Below are 20,656 nucleotides of genomic sequence, written 5' to 3' on the forward strand. Positions count from 1 at the left end.
TGTGCTTTTTCGACAAGGAGTTCTCTTGTTTTCTCAGTGACTATAATATTGCTGTCATCAGTGAAGAGATTTTTTTCACCATGACTAACACCAGTAGGAAAGTCATTGATATGTATCAGGAATAGTATTGGTCCTAATATGCTACCTTTTGGAACCCCTATATTAACGTATTTTGGTTCTCCTAAGTGTTTTACTAAATATTTAGATCTATTTGAAGTATGTGTTATCTCTACTCTTTGTACCCTATCTGCTAGCTATGATTGGAACCAGTCATCAGCTACCCCTTTTATTCTTAATGCTTCTAATTTATTTAATAGAATCTTTTGGTCGACTGTATCAAATGCCATAGAAAGATCCAAAAATATGCCTGTGACACACTCATCTTTATCAAGAGCATCAAGTACAACTTTTGTGAATTCTACTATGGCTGACTCTGTATTTTTGCCACTTTGGAAACCAAACTGTGATTCGTTTAAAAGATTGTATTAACTCAGGTAATTCATTAACCTGTCTTTCATAATTGCTTCTCTTATTTTTGAGAATTCTGACAGCAGGGAAATGGGCTGGTAATTTCTATGTCTTCTGCATTACCTTTCTTAAGCAAAGGTACAACTCTTGCCTGTTTTAACTGCTCTGGAAATGTCCCTGGTGTGAAGGATTCATTTATTATATTTGTTAAGGGGACTTGTACAATCCCTATGCATTGTTTCAGTACACTCATTGGTACTTCATCTAAGCCTACTGACTTCTTATTTTTTAGTTTTTGAACAGTTTTATTTACTTCATTCTTTGTGGTTGGAAGTAACTTCATTGTATTTAGTGCAACATTACTTACAAGTGTTATATTTGCTTTGGGGAATTTTTGCTGTAACTTCTCTGCAATACTTGAAAAATGCTCATTTACATAGTTTGCTAAGTGTTGTGGATCATTTATTCCCTTATCCCCCTCCATTAGCAGTATGTTATTCTGCGATTGTTTGCCTCTCCCCGTTTCCTTTTTTATAACATCCCAGACTGCTTTGCTTTTATTCTCTGCATTATATATTATTTTGTTATTAAATGACTTTTTTGCAGCAATCAGCACCTTCCTATAGATCTTTTTGTATCTGTGATAGAAATTTAAGAATTCTTAAGTGTTTGGGAGGACTTCTTCATACCTGCTGTTATCCATCTGTTTTGTGAGATGTTGATACAGACATGCATACTTTCGGAAATGCCTTTTCAAAGTTCAGTTTAAACAATGTGGAGAATTTAGAGAATTTTGTATTCACATTGGTTTCCTTATACACTTAATCTCATCTTTGTTTTTCTAGTTCTTTTGAAAAATCTTTTATTTTGATTTATGATAGATGTCATTTGTAGGCTTGTAGTTTAGGGCATGATTCAATGCCTGATTTTCTACATCTACATCTACATCTATACTCCGCGAGCCACCTTACGGTGTGTGGCGGAGGGTACTTATTGTACCACTATCTGATCCCCCCTTCCCTGTTCCATTCACGAATTGTGCGTGGGAAGAACGACTGCTTGTAAGTCTCCGTATTTGCTCTAATTTCTCGGATCTTTTCGTTGTGATCATTACTACCTAATATGTTGCCCATCTCTTCCCGGAATGTGCTCTCTCGTAATTTCGATAATAAACCTCTCCGTATTGCGTAACGCCTTTCTTGAAGTGTCCGCCACTGGAGCTTGTTCAGCATCTCCGTAACGCTCTCGCACTGACTAAATGTCCCCATGACGAATCGCGCTGCTTTTCGCTGGATCATGTCTATCTCTTCTATTAATCCAACCTGGTAAGGGTCCCATACTGATGAGCAATACTCAAGAATCGGACGAACAAGCGTTTTGTAAGCTACTTCTTTCGTCGATGAGTCACATTTTCTTAGAATTCTTCCTATGAATCTCAACCTGGCGCCTGCTTTTCCCACTATTTGTTTTATGTGATCATTCCACTTCAGATCGCTCCGGATAGTAACTCCTAAGTATTTTACGGTCGTTACCGCTTCCAATGATTTACCACCTATGGCATAATCGTACTGGAATGGATTTCTGCCCCTATGTATGCGCATTATATTACATTTACCTACGTTTAGGGAAAGCTGCCAGCTGTCGCACCATTCATTAATCCTCTGCAGGTCTTCCTGGAGTACGTACGAGTCTTCTGATGTTGCTACTTTCTTGTAGACAACCGTGTCATCTGCAAATAGCCTCACGGAGCTACCGATGTTGTCAACTAAGTCATTTATGTATATTGTAAACAATAAAGGTCCTATCATGCTTCCTTGCGGTACTCCCGAAATTACCTCTACATCTGCAGATTTTGAACCGTTAAGAATGACATGTTGTGTTCTTTCTTCTAGGAAATCCTGAATCCAATCACAAACCTGGTCCGATATTCCGTAAGCTCGTATTTTTTTCACTAAACGTAAGTGCGGAACCGTATCAAATGCCTTCCTGAAGTCCAGGAATACGGCATCAATCTGCTCGCCAGTGTCTACGGCACTGTGAATTTCTTGGACAAATAGGGCGAGCTGAGTTTCACATGATCTCTGTTTGCGGAATCCATGTTGGTTATGATGAAGGAGATTTGTATTATCTAAGAACGTCATAATACGAGAACATAAAACATGTTCCATTATTCTACAACAGATTGACGTAAGCGAAATAGGCCTATAATTATTCGCATCTGATTTATGACCCTTCTTGAAAATGGGAATGACCTGCGCTTTCTTCCAGTCGCTAGGTACTTTACGTTCTTCCAGAGATCTACGATAAATTGCTGATAGAAAGGGGGCAAGTTCTTTAGCATAATCACTGTAGAATCTTACGGGTATCTCGTCTGATCCGGATGGTGATGGTCTGATAGTCAGAGATCTTTTACAGCTACATCACATTTTTTCCCTGTCCATATTTGTGGCCACATGCTCAATGACTGATGCAGTCATTGTAGTAACCTTTGTTGCACTATTGACCAATACGGACATGACAAAAGTTGGAAGGATGTTTATGAAGGTGCTGCTAGATTCATTTATGATATTAGTGTTGATGTTAATGTCCTCACATAAAATTATATTGACCTTTGTACTTGAGACTTTATATAGAACTTCTGTTAATTTATTGACAAAAGTATCCACACTACCACTGGGAGATCTATACACACACAAAATGATTAATTTCTTGGTGATATAAAGCCCTAGCTAGGAGGAATACCAATAGAAAAGAAAAAGTTGAAGAGTACAAATAGGGGAGTAGGGAGTATAAGAAAGAGATAAACATAGGGAAAGATTCCAAACAAGGAGTGAGAATCAAGCAGAAAAGACACTTTTTTTGGGAAGGGGATTGGCACGGGAGAGGGGGAGATGGTTGTGAGGACAAGAACTGGTACGGGGTAGATAGATGGATAGAGTATGTGTATAAAAATGAGTGCGGATCAGGGATTAGAAAAGATAGAGGTCAGGGGAATAAATGGCTTGTTGCAGACAGAGTTCTTATCTGTACAGTTCAGGTAAACTGGTGTTGGTGCAAAGAATCCAAATGGCATAAGATGTCAAGCAGAAGTTGAGGTCAACTATATGATGTTACATGTGATGAACTACAACTGACTGGTTTACTTGTCTTCCAGTAGATACTTTGTTTATGTTCATATGCACATACAATACTGTGTAGTAATTAAACAAAGTTGCTATATGATGTGCCTACTTTCACAGATGACTCTGCCTTTGATGTGATAAAGAATGCTGGTAACATGTCTTGCATATGAGGAAGTGGACAATGGGTAGATGTATGGAAAAACTATTGCACCTGGATATTCCACAGGAATATGAGTCAATAGAGGGCAGGAGGGTAGGAGCAAAAGTAACAGATGGAAAAATAAAGAACATTCTGCAGGTTGGGTGGACTTTGGATTACAACTTCAGGAAGGATGAGGGGAATTGTGGAGAGAATGTCGTCAGCTTAGGCTATGGCCAAAGGTAGTCTAAGCTCTCATGGAGACTACAATTACATTCTTCCAGTTTTGGGTAGTACCAAATAATGAAACTTGTGTCTTTGAGGCTGGACAGGAGGATTGGAGGAGTTTTAAGGTGCTTCAGAATACAGGGCACTGAAGATCTATTCTTGGACAAAGTTGGAAGTTTTATCCAACCAACAGGCTTCAACAAGACCATCTTACTGGAAGCGTGAATGTCACTGCAGATGTGGCACCTGCAGGTGGTCAAGCTGTATGGGAGGGATTCTTTTTGTGTGCAATGAGTGGCAGCCATTGAAGTTGATATGGGCTTATCATTGAAGTGAAGGTTAACATACAGGAAGGTGGCTCTCTGAGCAAAGGAGGACCATGTAAAACAAAGCAGGAAGAAGATGTTTATGATGGGAAGGCATGAAGACAGGGTGTCCAGATCATGAAGTAAATCATCAACAAGTCTTAACTAGATGAGAGATATAGGATTTAGAGGAGCTGAAAGGATTCCCTAAGATGACCCATTAACAGGTTAGCATAGAAATGAGCCTTTCGAAGGCTCATCTCAGTACATTGAATTTCTCTGCAGGTATTGCTAACAAAAGAGGTGTTATCAAGAACGAGTATGTGGATTATGAGTCAGCCAGTGAATAGAAGACATAATGTTCAGTGGTGGTAAGGCAGTAGGCATTGAGGATGTTGGTGGAGATAGAGTTGGCATCAACACTAGCAAGCAGAGTGTTAAGTGTTAGGTAGTGAAAGGTCAGAAACTCTGAAAAGTCAGTGAAAAAAAGTAGTTTATGTGAAGGACATTAGAGGATAGACTTTGGGCAACTCATTGAAGGTTAGGATCTACTGGAGTTTAGATTCTTCCAGTAATGTGCAGTAATCACTCATGCTTGGGTGTCCTGTTAGGTGATTGGGTTTTGAGCAGCACTCACCCACTCAGTAAGAATAAGGAGGTAACACTGTTATGTATTTCTGTGGTAAATAGTTCAGTCTTCTGAAATGAACAAATAAGCAGTTGCAGTGTTTATTTACTTGCACTTAAACACTTTTGTTTTATGTTTCTACAGCTTAAGTCTTAGCTGGAACAACCATGTGCTGTGTAATACCACCTTTATACATTACAATATATTGTGCAATATTCTAAGTGAGCATCAGTGTTATCCACTAAATATTGAGCATGAGAGGATACATTTAGAAAATGTGTAAAAAGTGTGTTGGTGGGGGGAAGGGGGGGGGGGGGAGGAGAGTAGCTGAAGGAGAGAGACTGCTTCCAAATAATAGTTGATTTAGATGGCTGCTTCACAACCCATAACATTTGGAGTGTCTACACCAACAATAACTTTCCTAAACTGTGCTGGTGAGATCTCTGTGTGCAACAAATCCTTTATTCTTGTAGCCCCCACCTGGTCTCTGTCTCAACTAGCGTATGTCCCTCAACAGCTTCAGTCGCATCCCTCTTGTTCCCACTCCATTTCATCTTCTGTCTTCTCAGCAGCCTCTCATGCCTCGCCTCACCTACCCCTTCCAGTTCTACATATTTGATAAACCACATTCTATTCTGCATCATTTATATGAGAGTTATTCAAGCACAAACTACCAAAGCAATAGACCACAGATGACAACAGAAAAACATATTACAGCATCTGACCATTACTGTTTTGGCATGTCCAGATCAATTCTGTTTCCAAAGAAACACATTTGTTGCTGAATGTATTAATATGCTACCTGGATAAAATATAAGTAGCCTTCTTGCTGTACTAAATCTGAGGAAGAACTTGAGCTTTTTCAGTCATCATTGTCAATGGTAACTACCATGCCTGCTAGTGTGTAAAAGGCAGAGATGATTATCAGTTGCACCTTCGATGACAATAGAGGAAGGTATCAAAAGCTCAAGCTCATATTAAAACATGATGAAGGTAAGTAAGATATTTTTTTCAGAGGATTTTTTTGTGTGAAACAACATTGCCAATGTGACTCTTCAAGCTTTCCTGGTGGATGTGTTGTAAATAGTATTCACGAGTTTGACATCGGATCACGTTGTGAAAATTCCACAATATTTCATCGGAGTAACTGTCCGACATCTTCAGGTGGTCAACCTTGCTGGTGGCTAGGTACCTAGTCATACCTAGCCACCAGCAAGGTTGACCACCTGAAGATGTCGGACAGTTGCTCCGAGGAAATATTGTGGAATTTGCACAACGTGATCCGGCAGCAAACCCATGAAGACTATTCACAACATTGCCAATGTACAACTGCCTGCCTCAAATTTAACTGTCAGTTCTTCAAAGTTATCTTCAATGATCCAAACATTTTGTAGCCTCCTTTGGAGGCATCTATCTACATCCGTCAGTTCTTCAAAGTTATCTTCAATGATCCAAACATTTTGTAGCCTCCTTTGGAGGCATCTATCTACATCCGGATCCTGCTCCAGCTAGTGCCGGGTCTGGGGACTGATGAGTCCTCTCCATTTCGCTCGGTCCTCCCACCACTTTTCTTCCTCCCCTTGCTGCCAGGTCACACCTCTCCTTTCCACAGATATTCTCTCTCATTTTCCACCATGTTCTTGAGTGCCCTCTAAGTCTTTTTCCATCCATCTTAAGTTCTTCCATAATTCTTGGGAGTGTCTGCCCACGCATCCTCTTGACATGCCCATACCATCTTAATCTCTTTTTTCAATTTCTTCTCTCATATTTTCTTGTTTAAGGTCCTTTCTAATATCTGCATTCCTTAATCTGTCCATTCTTGTTTTTCCCTTAACTGCTCTGAGAAATTTCATTTCCCCTGCTTGCAGTCTGCTCCAGTCCCTTTCTGTCATTGTCCATGTTTCTCCACCATAGGTGACAATAGGGAAGTAACAACTCTTATACATGAGTTTTTTTTTTCTGAAACTTCCTTATTCCAAATCAGGTGTTTTATTGTTTGGTAGAAATTGCCTCCCTTCTGCACCCTCCTATTAAAATTTCGTTCGTTATTCTTCCATAACTAGATATTTCACTCCATAAATTAGTGAAACTCTCTACCACTTTGAGGGGAACTCCATTCAAAGTAATATTTCCACTGATCTCTACCTCTTTATCACCCTGTATTACCATATCATCTGCAAAAATCATCGTTTTGTCTTTTTCTTTTACTATATCTTTAACTGCCCTATTCATTCTCTACACCACAACATTAAAAAGTGCAGGAGATAGAATACTTCCTTGTTTAAGTCCTTGTCATATTTCAAAGTATTCAGAATTTCCCAATGGTGTTCTAATTCTACAATTGTGTCCTCTGTACATTGTCTTTATTACATTAATGTATCCATCTTCTATACCTATCTTCTTCTGTTACCTGAGACATACGCCTTTTTTATACTCCCAAGTTTTTTTCCATCAGTTGTCAGATAGAAAATATCAGGTTGATAATGCTTCTTCCTATCCTAAACCAATGCTATTCTTCACTCAACTCCTTTTCTAGCTTTTCACTTATTCGATTTAGTAAAATTCTTTCAAAAATCTTGGCTCTATGACTCATAAGGGTTATTCCTCTGTAGTTTTTACAAAGTCTTTTATTGCCTTTATTGAAGATGGGAACAATGTCTCCTCTTCTCCAGTCATCAGGTATTGTACTATTTCTCCACACACTTGATAGTACTGTATACAGCCATTGCATTCCCACTGGACCTGCTGCTCTTACCATGTCCACTGATACTTCATCAGGTCCTAGGGCTTTCCCCCCATTCATCTTCCTCACAGCTATTTCCATTTCTTCCCATTTAATTTGTCCTAATTCTGCTTCCCAACTTCTCTCAGGTTGTCTGTTATTTGTTGTTTCCTCATGTACCTGCTCCTCAGCATTTATCAGTTTCTTAAAATGTTCTCTCCAGAGATCTTTTATATTCCCTGGATCTTCAATCACAGTACCATCCCCTGTTTCCATCTTTACTAGTACTTTAGAATCCTTCCTTTTGTTTTTCATCATTTTAAAGAAAATTTTCTCATTAGTCTTTGCATCTACTTCAAGTTTTTTGAAAACTCTTTCCATGCCTTTTTCTTCGCTGTTTACACTATTTCTTTGCACTTCTTCTTTTCGTCTGTATATCAGACTTCAAGAAGAATATAATAATTCCAATCCCAAAGAAAGCACGTGTTGACAGATGTGAAAATTACCTAACTGTCAGTTTAATAAGTCATAGCTGCAAAATACTAACACGAATTCTTTACAGACGAATGGAAAAACTGGTAGAAGTCGAACTCGGGGAAGATCAGTTTGGATTCCGTAGAAATGTTGGAACACGTGAGGCAATACTGACCTTACACCTTATCTTAGAAGAAAGATTAAGGAAAGGCAAACCTATATTTGTAGCATTTGTAGACTTAGAGAAAGCTTTTGACAATGTTGACTGGAATACTCTCTTTCAAATTCTAAAGGTGGCAGGGGTAAAATACAGGGAGCGAAAGGCTATTTACAATTTTTAGAGAAACCACATGGCAATTATAAGAGTCGAGGGGCATGAAAGGGAAGCAGTGGTTGGGAAAGGAGTGAGACAGGGTTGTAGCCTCTCCCCAATGTCATTCAATCTGTATATTGAGCAAGCAGTAAAGGAAACAAAAGAAAATTTGGAGTAGGTATAAACTCCATGGAGAAGAAATAATAACTTTGAGGTTCGCCAATGACATTGTAATTCTATCAGAGACAGCAAAGGACTTGGAAGAGCAGTTGAACGGAATGGACAGTGTCTTCAAAGGAGGATATCAGATGAATATCAAAAAAAGCAAAACGAGGATAATGGAATGTAGTCGAATTAAGTCAGGTGATGCTGAGGGAATTAGATTAGGAAATGAGACACTTCAAGTAGTAAAGGAGTTTTGCTATTTGGGGAGCAAAATAACTGATGATGGTCGAAGTAGAGAGGATATAAAAAGTAGACTGGCAATGGCAAGGAAAGCGTTTCTGAAGAAGAAAAATTTGTTAACATCGAGTATAGATTTAAGTGTCAGGAAGTCATTTCTGAAAGTATTTGTATGGAGTGCAGCCATGTGCAAAAGTGAAACATGAATGATAAATAGTTTGGACAAGAAGAGAATAGAAGCTTTCAAAATGTGATGCTACAGAAGAATGCTGAAAATCAGATGGGTAGATCACATAACTAACGAGGAGGTATTGAATAGAATTGTGGAGAAGAGGAGTTTGTGGCACAACTTGACTAGAAGAAGGGACCGGTTGGTAGGACATGTTCTGAGGCAACAGGGGATCACAAATTTATCATTGGAGCGCAGTGTGGAGGGTAAAAATTGCAGAGGGAGACCAAGAGATGAATACACTGAGCAGATTCAGAAGGATGTAGGTTGCAGTAAGTACTGGGAGATGAAGCAGCTTGCACTGGATAGAGTAGCATGGAGAGCTGCATCAAACCAGTCTCAGGACTGAAGACCACAACAACAAACAACATCTTTTATGGTCCTCATTATTTTTAGTTTTCCACCATTTTCTCCTTGCTCCATTTTTTTCTTCTAACTGCTAGGATTGTGGTATCATCCCACCAACTTGTGTGCTTTAGTTTTTCCTCTCCAGATGTTCTACCACATAATTTTTGTACTGCTTTGACTAAAGTGCCTCTGAATAAACTACATTTTTTCCTAAATTGCAGAAAACTTCTTTAGGAAATTTTTGTGTGATTGATTCTCTATACTTCTCAACACTTTCACTCTCCTTCAGTTTCCAATCCCATATCCTCATCACTTGCTACTGTTTTCTATTTTTCACACACTGATTCATTTTCCATTGTCCCACCAGTAATCTACGGTCTCTATCTGCACTCACACTAGAAATTACCTCCACATTTGTTACTTTCTCTTTGCATTTCCTATCTACTAGAATATAATCAATTACACTCTTGGTTCTTCCATCCCAACTCTTCATAAACCAGCTGTTTGTTATTTTCATTCCATTCCTCTGGCACAAATCCAGGAATCTTTCCCCTTCTTTATTTCTGCCTCTATATCCAAAACATCCCAACACCTGCTCAAATCCCTTTCTGTCTTTACCTCCCTGTGCATTAAAATCTCCCATCGCTATATTAGCACTCTCTATATGGTTCTGTAACTCATTTTCAAAGTTCATCTTCTCTTCTTTGCTACATCCCAGTTGAGGTGCATAAATCTGGATAACTTTTAGTGTTTCTTTTTGGAATCTCAGGTTTAAGAGTATGATCCTGTCCGATATATATCTCACACTTTCAATATAGCTTTGTACATTCTTATTCACCATCACTGCAACACCATTTCTTCCAAACCTGTTATTCCCAGTCCAGTACAGTTTTCCTCCTCTCAAATTCTTCTCACCTTTTCCCTTCCACTTTGTTTTGCTTAATCCCGGAATATCTAACTTTCTCTCTGTTAGTCCATCTGTCTTTTCTTCCATTTTTCCATTGAGGGCTAATATATTAAGGGTGCCAATATCTAGGTTATTTTTTAGTCCATTTGGTTTGATATTCTTGTACAGATGGATATCATCAGGTCTCCCATCATTTGCACCAGTACTTGAAGAAGCAGAGGGGTCAAATCTGGAGGGTTTGTTCCGAGGCTTATCTGTGTTTTGAAAGCAATATATGAAGACTTTCATACTGGCTTGCTAGGCCTAACACAAGAAAGGATTTTCTGTTGTGGTTGTCTCCTTTAGCCTTTGGAGTTTTTCCTCCACTAATTGGCAGTGGTTCCCTTCTCATTTAATCCCTAGAAAGGAGGATTGCCTCATCCGCCAGCTACGTTGTTCCGAAGTCAGGTCTAATTAGGGTGTACTATTCTGTCATACCTGTGAAGGAAGTGTGGATATGTTGTTATGGACTCTAATGGTGCTGTGACACAGTATTCCATCCTGCTTCAGCATAGTGGTTTGTAAATATCAATGTACTTCACTAGCCATAGAGGATAATTGTCTTTTATTGTGTGTCTTTGGTCCAGGGTGTTCTATTTCAGATTCATCATCTCTGTTACTGAAATAGTTCAAAACAGTGATAATACAGTGAGGTGACAAAAGACATGGGAAAGTGATGCGCATATATACAGATGGTGGTAGTATAGCGTGCACAAGGTATAAAAGGACAGTGCATTGGTGAAGTTGTCATTTGTACTCAGGTGATTCATGTGCAAAGGTTTCCTATGTGATTATGGCCACTCAATTGGAATTTACAGGCTTTGGAAACAGAATGGTAGTTGGAGCTCGATGCATGGCACATTCCATTTCAGAAATCATTAGGGACTTGAATATTCTGAGATCCAAAATATCAAGAGTGTGTCAAGAATAGCAAATGTCAGGCATTACGTCTCATCACAGACAGCACAGTGGCCAACGACCTTCACTTAATGACTGAGAGCAGCAGCGTTTGCTTGGAATTGTCATTGTTAATGGACAAGCAACACAGCATGAAATAACCACAGAAATCAATTTGGAACATATGACAGATGTATCTGTTAGGACAGTGTGATGAAATCTGGGATTATTGGGGTGTGGCAGCAAATGACCAATGCAAGTGCCTCAGCTAACAACATTGCATCACCTGCAGCACCTCTCCTGGTCTCATGACTATATCAGATGGATCCTATATGACTGGAAAACAGTGGCCTGGTCAGCTGAGTCCCAATTTCAGTTGGTAAGAGCTGGTGGTAGGCTTCAAGGGTGGTAAAACCCCCCAAAGCCATAGATCCAAGTTGACAAAAGCACTGTGCAAGCTGATGGTAGCTCCATAATGGTGTGGGCTGTGTTTACATGGAATGGACTGTGTCCTCTGGTCCATCTGAACTGATCATTAACTGGAAATGGTTATGTCAGCTACATGGAGGCCATTTGTAGCCATTCATGGCCTACATGTTTCCAAACAATGATGCACTGTGTCACTGGCCCACAAAAATTCTCTATTATTTTGAGGAACATTCTGGACAGTACATGTGAATGATTTGCCTACCCAGATTGCCCAACATGAATCCCATCAAACATTTATGGGACATAATCAAGAGGTCAGTTCAAGCACAAAACCCTGTGCTGTCAACACTTTCAGAATAGTGGATGGCTATAGAGGCAGCATGGCTAAATATTTCTGCAACGGACTTCCATTGAGTTGTTGAGTCCATAACACATCAAGTTGCTCTACTACTCTGGGCAAAAGGAGGTACAACCTGATATTAGGAGGTACCCCATGACTTTGGTCACCACTGTGTAAGTGAGATACTCACCCAGAATCAACTTCATAAAATTTTCATCATTAGTTAAATGTTGCAAGGCTTTTATGGTACTTCTTATTGCAAGTGCACACTTTAGTCAGGTCTTGGTCTTGCTCTACAGTATTTATGCCGCTGCTTCCCTGTGATAATAAATTAATATCCCTTGATGCCTCAGGAGAGGCTCTGTCAACCTATCCCTTCTGTAGTCAAGCTATGCCACACAGCTCTCATCTCCACAATTTGATATATTATGTCTTCAATGTGTATCTTATCTAACCACATAATCTACAGCATTCTTCTGTACCATAACATTTCAAAAGGTTCTGTTCTACATCTACATCTATATCTAAATATATCCTCTACAAACCTCTGTGAAGAGCATAGCAAATTGGAAATTTGTGGTAATGACTTATGGGACCAAACTGCCGAGGTCATCGGTCCCTAAGCCTACACACTACTTAATCTAACTTATGCTATGGACAACACCAAAACCCGAGGGAGGACTCGAACCTCCAACGAGGGGGGGGGGGATGAGATGAGACCATAGTGGAAGGTATGTTCAATTGTATCAGTTATTAGAGTTTTTTCCCATTCCATTCATGTATGAAGTAAGAGAAGAATGAATTGCTTAAGTGCCTCTGTTTATTTTGTAATTAATCTAATATTTTCCTCATGATCCCTATGGGAGCAATATGTGTGGGGAGGGGTTGTGGTATATTCCTAGGGCCATAATTTAAAACCGATTCTTGAAACGTTGTAAGTAGGCTTTCTTGGGACAGTTTATGTCTATCTTCAAGGGCCTGCCAGTGCAGTTTCTTCAGCATCTCTGTGACACTGTCCCAGGGATCAAATACATTTGTGATCACACATCCTGTTGTTCTCTATATACATTCAGTATCATCTGTTGGTCTTCTTTGGTACAGGCTCCACACACTTGAGCAATAGTGTGGAATAAGTTGCATGAGTGATTTGTAAGCAATCTCATTTGTAGACTGATTGCATTTTCCCATTATTTTACCAATAATCCAAAGTCTGCCACCTGCTTTACCCATTATGATGTTTTTCCTGTTTCCCAGGGTGGGAGCAATGTATGACCATTAACATTGAATGCCGCTCACTAACATAACAATGTTAATACCAAATCTTTATATTAGCAGTGAGACATTAGCAAATAATTTAATAAAAGATGTACTGGGGAATCTGTTGATCGAAATCCAATAACATTGCTCGAAACAGATTGGTTTTAAGTTTCATATAAATATTTATTTATTTATTTATTTTTTTTGGGGGGGGGGGAAGAACAATGTATGTGAATGCTGGCCACAAACTAATAACTCATTGAATAACTGAACAATGTCTATCACCAGTGCAAATTTTGGCATTACTTTGTACAGAAATAGCATTACACCAACCAGCATGAGCTAAATCACAATGTACAAGTCCCGGTACAGAAAAATAACACATGTGGCATATGCACAGCCCATAGCATTATCAGCTCCAGATGACATACCTCACCAACACTTCAGACACAACACAACAGATGAAAGACCATGATCTCTGCCTCACATGCTTATTTAGGGGTTTGTTCACATGACCACCCCTCTATTCACTGCAGATACTTTCATCCTGATCACCATTCATAATTTTCATAACAGTTTCATATAATTACTTATGACAAAATGTATTAAAATCTTCACAGTCATTTTCCAGTCTCTTAAAAGACTCATTTATACATTATTTCAACAATTTTAAATTAATCTCAAACAAATAAATTACCACATTTGGCACTCTAGTAAAAATACTAACTTAACCTATTTTTATAAATCACAACTACAATTCAGTACATGCCAAAATTTACTTGAATATTTAGGAAAGGAACTCATGCTGATAATATCATTTGTGTCTCTGTGAAGGAGTTCATAGTTATGACACTATTTCCATAAATAAACTATATTGTTTATAACCTTTTTCATTGGTGTTTCATTAGAAAATAAATCTGTGCATTATAATGCAGCATTATCCTCTTTCATCTGGTGTATCATGAGTGTAACTTTCATGATGGATTCAGTTGTTAAAATTTACTGTAAACAAAAATCCTAATAATGTCAATAACTTTTTAACTATTAAAGCTTCAGACATGGATCTATGCTCAATGAGCTTGTCCCACTGCCACAGTTCCGAAACTGCCATGGTTTTTCTTTAGCATGCTTGTAAACAGTTTTAATGTATTTTCATTAAAATCATATTAGTGGCAACATTTCAAGTCACAGGTCTATCCATATTAGTTCATCACACAGCTATGTTTCCAGAATGACATATTTCTTCTCATCAGGGGAAAAGTCCTGCTCCATTGGTACCTTTTCCACAGTAGAGATAGGTGTTGAAGACATAATTGTTCCTGAAACTGGTGAGGCATTGAAGCTTCAGGCTGTACTTTGCCAGTTTAGATGGAATATACATTTTGAACTTACAGTGTCCTCTAATGCTGATTAGCATTTCATCAACTGTACCATTAGCCCCAAGAATACAGGACTGCTGTGAATTTTCACTGAATTTGTGCAGAATGTTTGTTATAGCAGCTGCTGGATCAGAAAGCTTCCATAACTTCCTGTAATCAGGGTTGTCACATCTCAGGCAGTTGAGAATTACAGCAAGTCTTGCTGATGACATAGTGACATAGTGACATGACAGCCAGTCCCATTAGTACAAAGGATTTGAATACAGCAGTGTAGATTAGAAGGCTGATAAAACTCTTCATTTTACACATCATACATGGTCTGGCTTCTGTTCTGTCTGTATTCATGTATTTTCCCCGAATTTTTTAACTTTTTATTTGTCTATGCCAGTATTTTGTTCAGCATATCATCACTTAAAATATAGCTTCCTGTGGTGAGTGGGTTGGCCTGTGACTGTCTTCTGAGATTGTGCCAAAGTGCTGGTATCTTCATTATATTATGAGGTGTTTGGTTCTACAGCTGACTACTGGAACCTATTTCTGCCACAGAAGCATTTCCTAGCACTTTCCTCATCTTCTTCACTTTCTGATTCTCCTTCAGCCTTTTCCTCACCACTTTCACTCTCGCCAGACACACTGGATTCCGAATCCTGTTCACTGTGTGTAAAATCACCATGCTTCATGTCAGAAAAGTTGAAGTCAGCTGTGTCACTCCCAACTTCATTGATAATTCTTGAATATGGATCACCTATTCTCATATACAAGGGACCAGGGTTACTTGACCTAGTTCCAGAGTTATTGTCTCCAATAGATGTGAAGAACAAAACAAACACAATGGACAAGAAAAATATTCATTCTGTCACTGACTCACGATAACCAAGTCATGCTGTCCCTGGATGTCATTTTGACAGAACAAAATCAGTCAGAGCGCTGTCAACAATGACCACCATGGCAACAAGCAGCAGACTTAGAATATGGAAGCTACTGTGCAGCTTAGCTCTTCAAGGTCAATAGCATTCCTAGAAACAGGGGGGGGGGGGGGGGGGGAGATGAAAAGCAGTGCAGTCCCAGGGACTACACAATTTTAGTTAAAGGTTAATGCAAGAGCAATAAGTCAATCTACAGTTTGCAATACATTACCTAAAAAAATTACCAACTAAAATCATAAACATATCTACCATTGGACCATTCATTCTGCAGCAAATATTTACTCTTACTGAGTGATAAATGTTACAAGACACACAGTAAGCTTTATGTCCTGTAATAGCATTGCACAGTAGCCATCATCATGACAAACAGTGAGTATTACATTGTTATTAAATGTTCTATAATATTAAGTTTATATATCTAAGGGTATCAAACCAGACAGTTCTCCACACTTACACTGATAAAATAAAACAGTATATAGTTATTAGTGAATCAATTTATTAATCTATGATCAGCGCTGATTATGATGTAAATGAGGGTATGCTAGTAGTGCATCTATGTGAACATTAATGAGATATATAATTAAAAATGATCAGAATTGGTGTAAGCAGACATCTTGACATAACCTGTCAATTAAAATGTGAGTTTTAGCTATAGAATAATTAATGTAGGGAGGTGGTTCATTTTCATATATGATGAAGTGTTGTATTGTGTAACTTGATGGGGAGTTTCTTGAGCTCTTATTGGCTGAAGCATGATGATATTGGTTGATGTTGGCAATGGAAGTGCTCTTGGTAGCAGGAGGGACAGAAAACACCTTTATGGTTGCTACTTTTGTGCTGTGAATGTAAAAGGTATGAACTGAGACAAAAAGTGCTCTTGGATTTACCAAAACATACAAACTGCTAAGCCACTAATCTTGCATAGTGAAGGTTTGTCAATACTGGTATTCACTTCCTTATCAGATTATTACTGTGATGATGTTGAAATGTTAGACTGTCAGAGTAAAAGAAATAGTGAAAGTGAATTTGAAGAATGCAGTCCTACACTGCAAGGCTTTTCTGAGGTCAAACTAAATGAGTTAATGAGAGATTTAAATTTATCTAAGAAATCTGATGAGGTTATTGTGTCATGACTAAAAGAAAAACATTGCCTTCAGCTTAGCATTTCAATAACATCCTATTGAACTAGAGAGTGCAACATTGTTCCCTATTTTAATGTGACGAATGATATTGTATTGTGTAGTGATATTTCTGGGCTTTTAAATTTAATGGGGCTTCCAAAATACCATCCAAAAGACTGACAACATTTCCTAGATAGCTCAAGAAAAGCTTTAAATGTATGTTACTGCATAACAGAAATAAGTTAGCTTTGATCACGGAAGCTCACTTAACTACTCTTAAGGAAGAATATCAATAGAGACAATTTCATTTCATTGACACCAATGGTCAGTGTGTATAGATTTAAAAATGGTGAATTTTTTATTGGGTCGGCAAAGTGTATATGCTAAATATCCCTGTTTTCTTTGTCTGTGAAACAGTAGTGTGGAAAATGAACATTGGAGCAGGAAAGACTGGACAGTGAGAATGAACCTGACATTGGAAAAAATAATGTCATTCATGAACTGTTGGCCAGTCAGGAAAAAATCCTTCTTCCATCACTACATATTAAACTTGGGCTTATAAAACAGTTTGTTAAAGCTTTAGATAGGAGTGGCAATTGTTTCAAATATATTTGTCAATAATTTCCTCATCTCCATATAGAAAAGTTAAAAGCAGGAATTTTTGATGGACCACATATCCATAGTCTTATAAACAATGATCATTCACAAACTACATGACTAAAGTTGAATATAAACATGACAAGCTATGTATCAGTTGTCAAAAAATTTTTGGGGAATCGCAAATCTGAAGACTATTTTGATATAGTACACTCATGCTCATAAGTTGAGGATAATGCTGACACATGGTGAAACAACGTTCTGGTGGGTGGTTTGCTGATTTAAGTCACCTTGGTTGACCTGTGGTCGTCACATGGTGGCGCTGGCAGCAGTCCACAGAGCTGTGTTGGTGCATGTCAGAGTACAGTGCAGCAAGAAAGTGTGCAGATGTTTTCAGACATGCTAATGGTGACTGTGTGTTGAAAATGGCTCAAAGAACACATATTGATTACGTTATGAGGGGTAGAATACTAGGGCAAGTGGAGGCTGGTCAAACACAGCAGGTCAGAGCATGGGCCCTCTGTGTGCCACAAAGTGTGATCTCAAGATTATGGCAATGATTCCAGCAGGCAAGAAACGTGTCTAGGCACTACAGTATGGGATGTCAACAGTGTACAACACCACAAGAAGAATGATATCTCACCATCAGTGCCCGCAGACGGCCGCGGGTTACTGCAGGTAGCCTTGCTCGGGACCTTACCACAGCCACTGGAACAGTTGTCTCCAGACACACAGTCTACAGATGACTCCACAGACATGTTTTATTTGCCTGGAGACCTGCAAGGTGCATTCCACTGACCCCTGATCACAGGAGAGCCTGTTAAGCCTCATGTCAAGAACGCAGTACATGGACTTTGGAACAGTGGTAACCAGTTATGTTCACGGACAAGTCCAGGTATAGCCTGAACAGTGATTCTTGCCAGATTTTCATCCAGCACGAACCAGCAACCAGATACCAACCTCTTAATGTCCTTGAGAGGGACCTGCATGTTGGTCATGGTTTGATGGTGTGGGGTGGGATTATTATTGGTGCACATACACCCCTGTATGTCTTTGACAGAGGAACTGTAACAGGTCAGGTGTATCGGGATGTCGTTTTGCACCAGTATGTCCACCTTTTCAGGAGTGCAGTGGGTCCCACCTTCCACCTTATGGATGATAACACACAGCCCCACCAAGCTGCCATCGTGGAGCAGTACCTTGACACAGAAGATATCAGGCGAATGGAGTGGCCTGCCTGTTCTCCAGACCTAAACCCCACCGAGCATGTCTGGGATCCTCTCAGTCAACGTGTCGCTGCACATCTTCAAACCCTTAGGACACTTCAGGAGCTCCAACAGACACTGATGCAAGAATGGGAGGCTATATTCCAGCAGATGCTTGACCACCTGATCCAGAGTATGCCAACCCATTGTGCGGCCTGTGCATGGTGATCATATCCCGTATTGATGTTGGGGTACATGTGCAGGAAACAGTGGCGTTTTGTAGCACATGTGTTTCGGGATGGTTTTCTCAACTTATCAGCAATACCATGGACTTACAGATCTGTGTCATGTGTGTTCCCTATGTGACTATGATATTAGTGCCAGTTTTGTGTAGTGCCACATTGTGTGGCACCAAATTCTGCAATTATCCTTAATTTATGAGCGTGAGTGTAGATAAAATACTCTAGAATTTCCAAAAACAAGGAGTTAATGTTAGCGGCAAATTGAATTTTCTTCATTTAAATAAATTTCCTGACAACTTGTGTGTTTACAGTGAAGAATAAGGGGAACACCTCCACTAGGACATCAAGATTATGGACAAAAGATATCAAGGATGTTGGGATTGCCATATGATGACAGACTACTGCTGGAACTTTCAGATAGACTCTCCAGACCAAAAAAACGAAAGAAAATAACATACAAAATATTTTTGTTAATTCATATTCATATGTTTTAGTTGTTATGGTTAATTTCATTATTTTTTGAATAGTTTATGGTACTTTTTTTTGAAATCATCTGACAACTTTAAAATAAACATTTTCTGATTAATTTTATTATTTTTTGTATCATTTATAGCACTTTGTTTGTTTGAAATCATGTGATAACTTTAAAATAAACATTTCAAAAAATATTCCCTTTTTTATAATTTAATTTCCAGTATAAATGGATTGCCTTTATCTCAAAATGTAGAGTTAGTACAACAAAAATATTATTATTATTGTATTTAGCAGACCTACCTGAACTTGGTTAACAAATCCTATGCTGCAGAATCAGTGTTACTCTGTGTAATGTTTATAACTGAATTTTGCTGATTGCAATTATTTTCAAATCATGTCCATTTTAGTTATGTTATCAACAATAATGATAACAGAATTTTAGCAATACGAGTAAAATAGAATTGTTTTAAATATTCCTACCAGTTACAGTGTCTACTTGAGGTTTAATGAATACATTGTATAAGTGTAGTTCATGACCATGTTGTTGACATGTTATTAAATTTTCAATTCATTATGTGAGTAAGAAGCTGCTGGTAACAAACTTTAAAGAAAAAGTAATGTCACAGGTGTTACGTTTAAAAGGCCACTTTTCAGATGCCTTAAAGCACATGGAGAAAAAACCTTTGTTAAATAAAGGCTCAAGAAAAGATATGGGAAACTACTGCCCAAACTATATTCTTCAAATTTTTTCAAAAATATTTGGAAAAGTGGTGGTAATGCAAATTTTAAAAAAAGTTTCAGATAATCAATATGGCTTTCAAAAAGGAAATTGCACAACAGAGACCATTATTGAGTTTGTGAAAATTTCTGCATTATACAAGTTTAGAAAAGTTGCATTATCATTCTGCAATCTCATAAAAGCATTTGATTGTGTAATCTATCACTTGCTCCTGTATAAAATGGAAAGATATGGAATTGGAGGTTGTGCTTTAGAGTGGTTTAGGACATATCTCAGAAACAGAAAACAGGTTGGTTATATCATCAAGCAAGAGAAATTGCTCCTCTGAATGAACAATTATTTCACAAGGCATTCTGCAATGTTCAATAGTGGGTCCAGTTTTATTTCTACTTTATTTAAATGACTTACCTCTAAACATAAATTCACACTCGGTGTTATTCGCCAATGACACTTCCTCCCTTGTTGAAGGCAACGAATCAGAACAAATTCTCTCAACTGTGGCAAATCTACTAGACAGTTTAGAAAACTGGCTCCAGCTTAATAGATTGAAACTGAATATTGGAAAAATTCATTTACTGCAGTTAAAAACTAAAAACTCTAAATTAAATAAAACCCACATTAATCATAGAAACCAAGAACAGCAATAAGTAGGCTGTGTTAAATTTTTAGGAATGAACCTAGACAAAATTTATTCTGCTATTTTGAGTCATTTAAAAAATATGGTAT

The 20,656-nt window shown here is 38.4% G+C and overlaps 1 protein-coding gene across 1 annotated transcript; it reads left to right on the forward strand.

Annotated features, from left to right (window-relative positions):
- The first annotated feature begins 19,808 nt into the window (after window positions 1–19,808).
- LOC126252680 (uncharacterized) lies at window positions 19,809–20,258 on the forward strand. The gene has a single exon (XM_049953584.1). The coding sequence runs from the start codon at window positions 19,809–19,811 to the stop codon at window positions 20,256–20,258; it is 450 nt and encodes a 149-aa protein (XP_049809541.1).
- Window positions 20,259–20,656: the final 398 nt, after the last annotated feature.

Source organism: Schistocerca nitens, chromosome 4, assembly GCF_023898315.1.
Source record: "Schistocerca nitens isolate TAMUIC-IGC-003100 chromosome 4, iqSchNite1.1, whole genome shotgun sequence".
NCBI classification, from domain to species: domain Eukaryota; kingdom Metazoa; phylum Arthropoda; class Insecta; order Orthoptera; family Acrididae; genus Schistocerca; species Schistocerca nitens.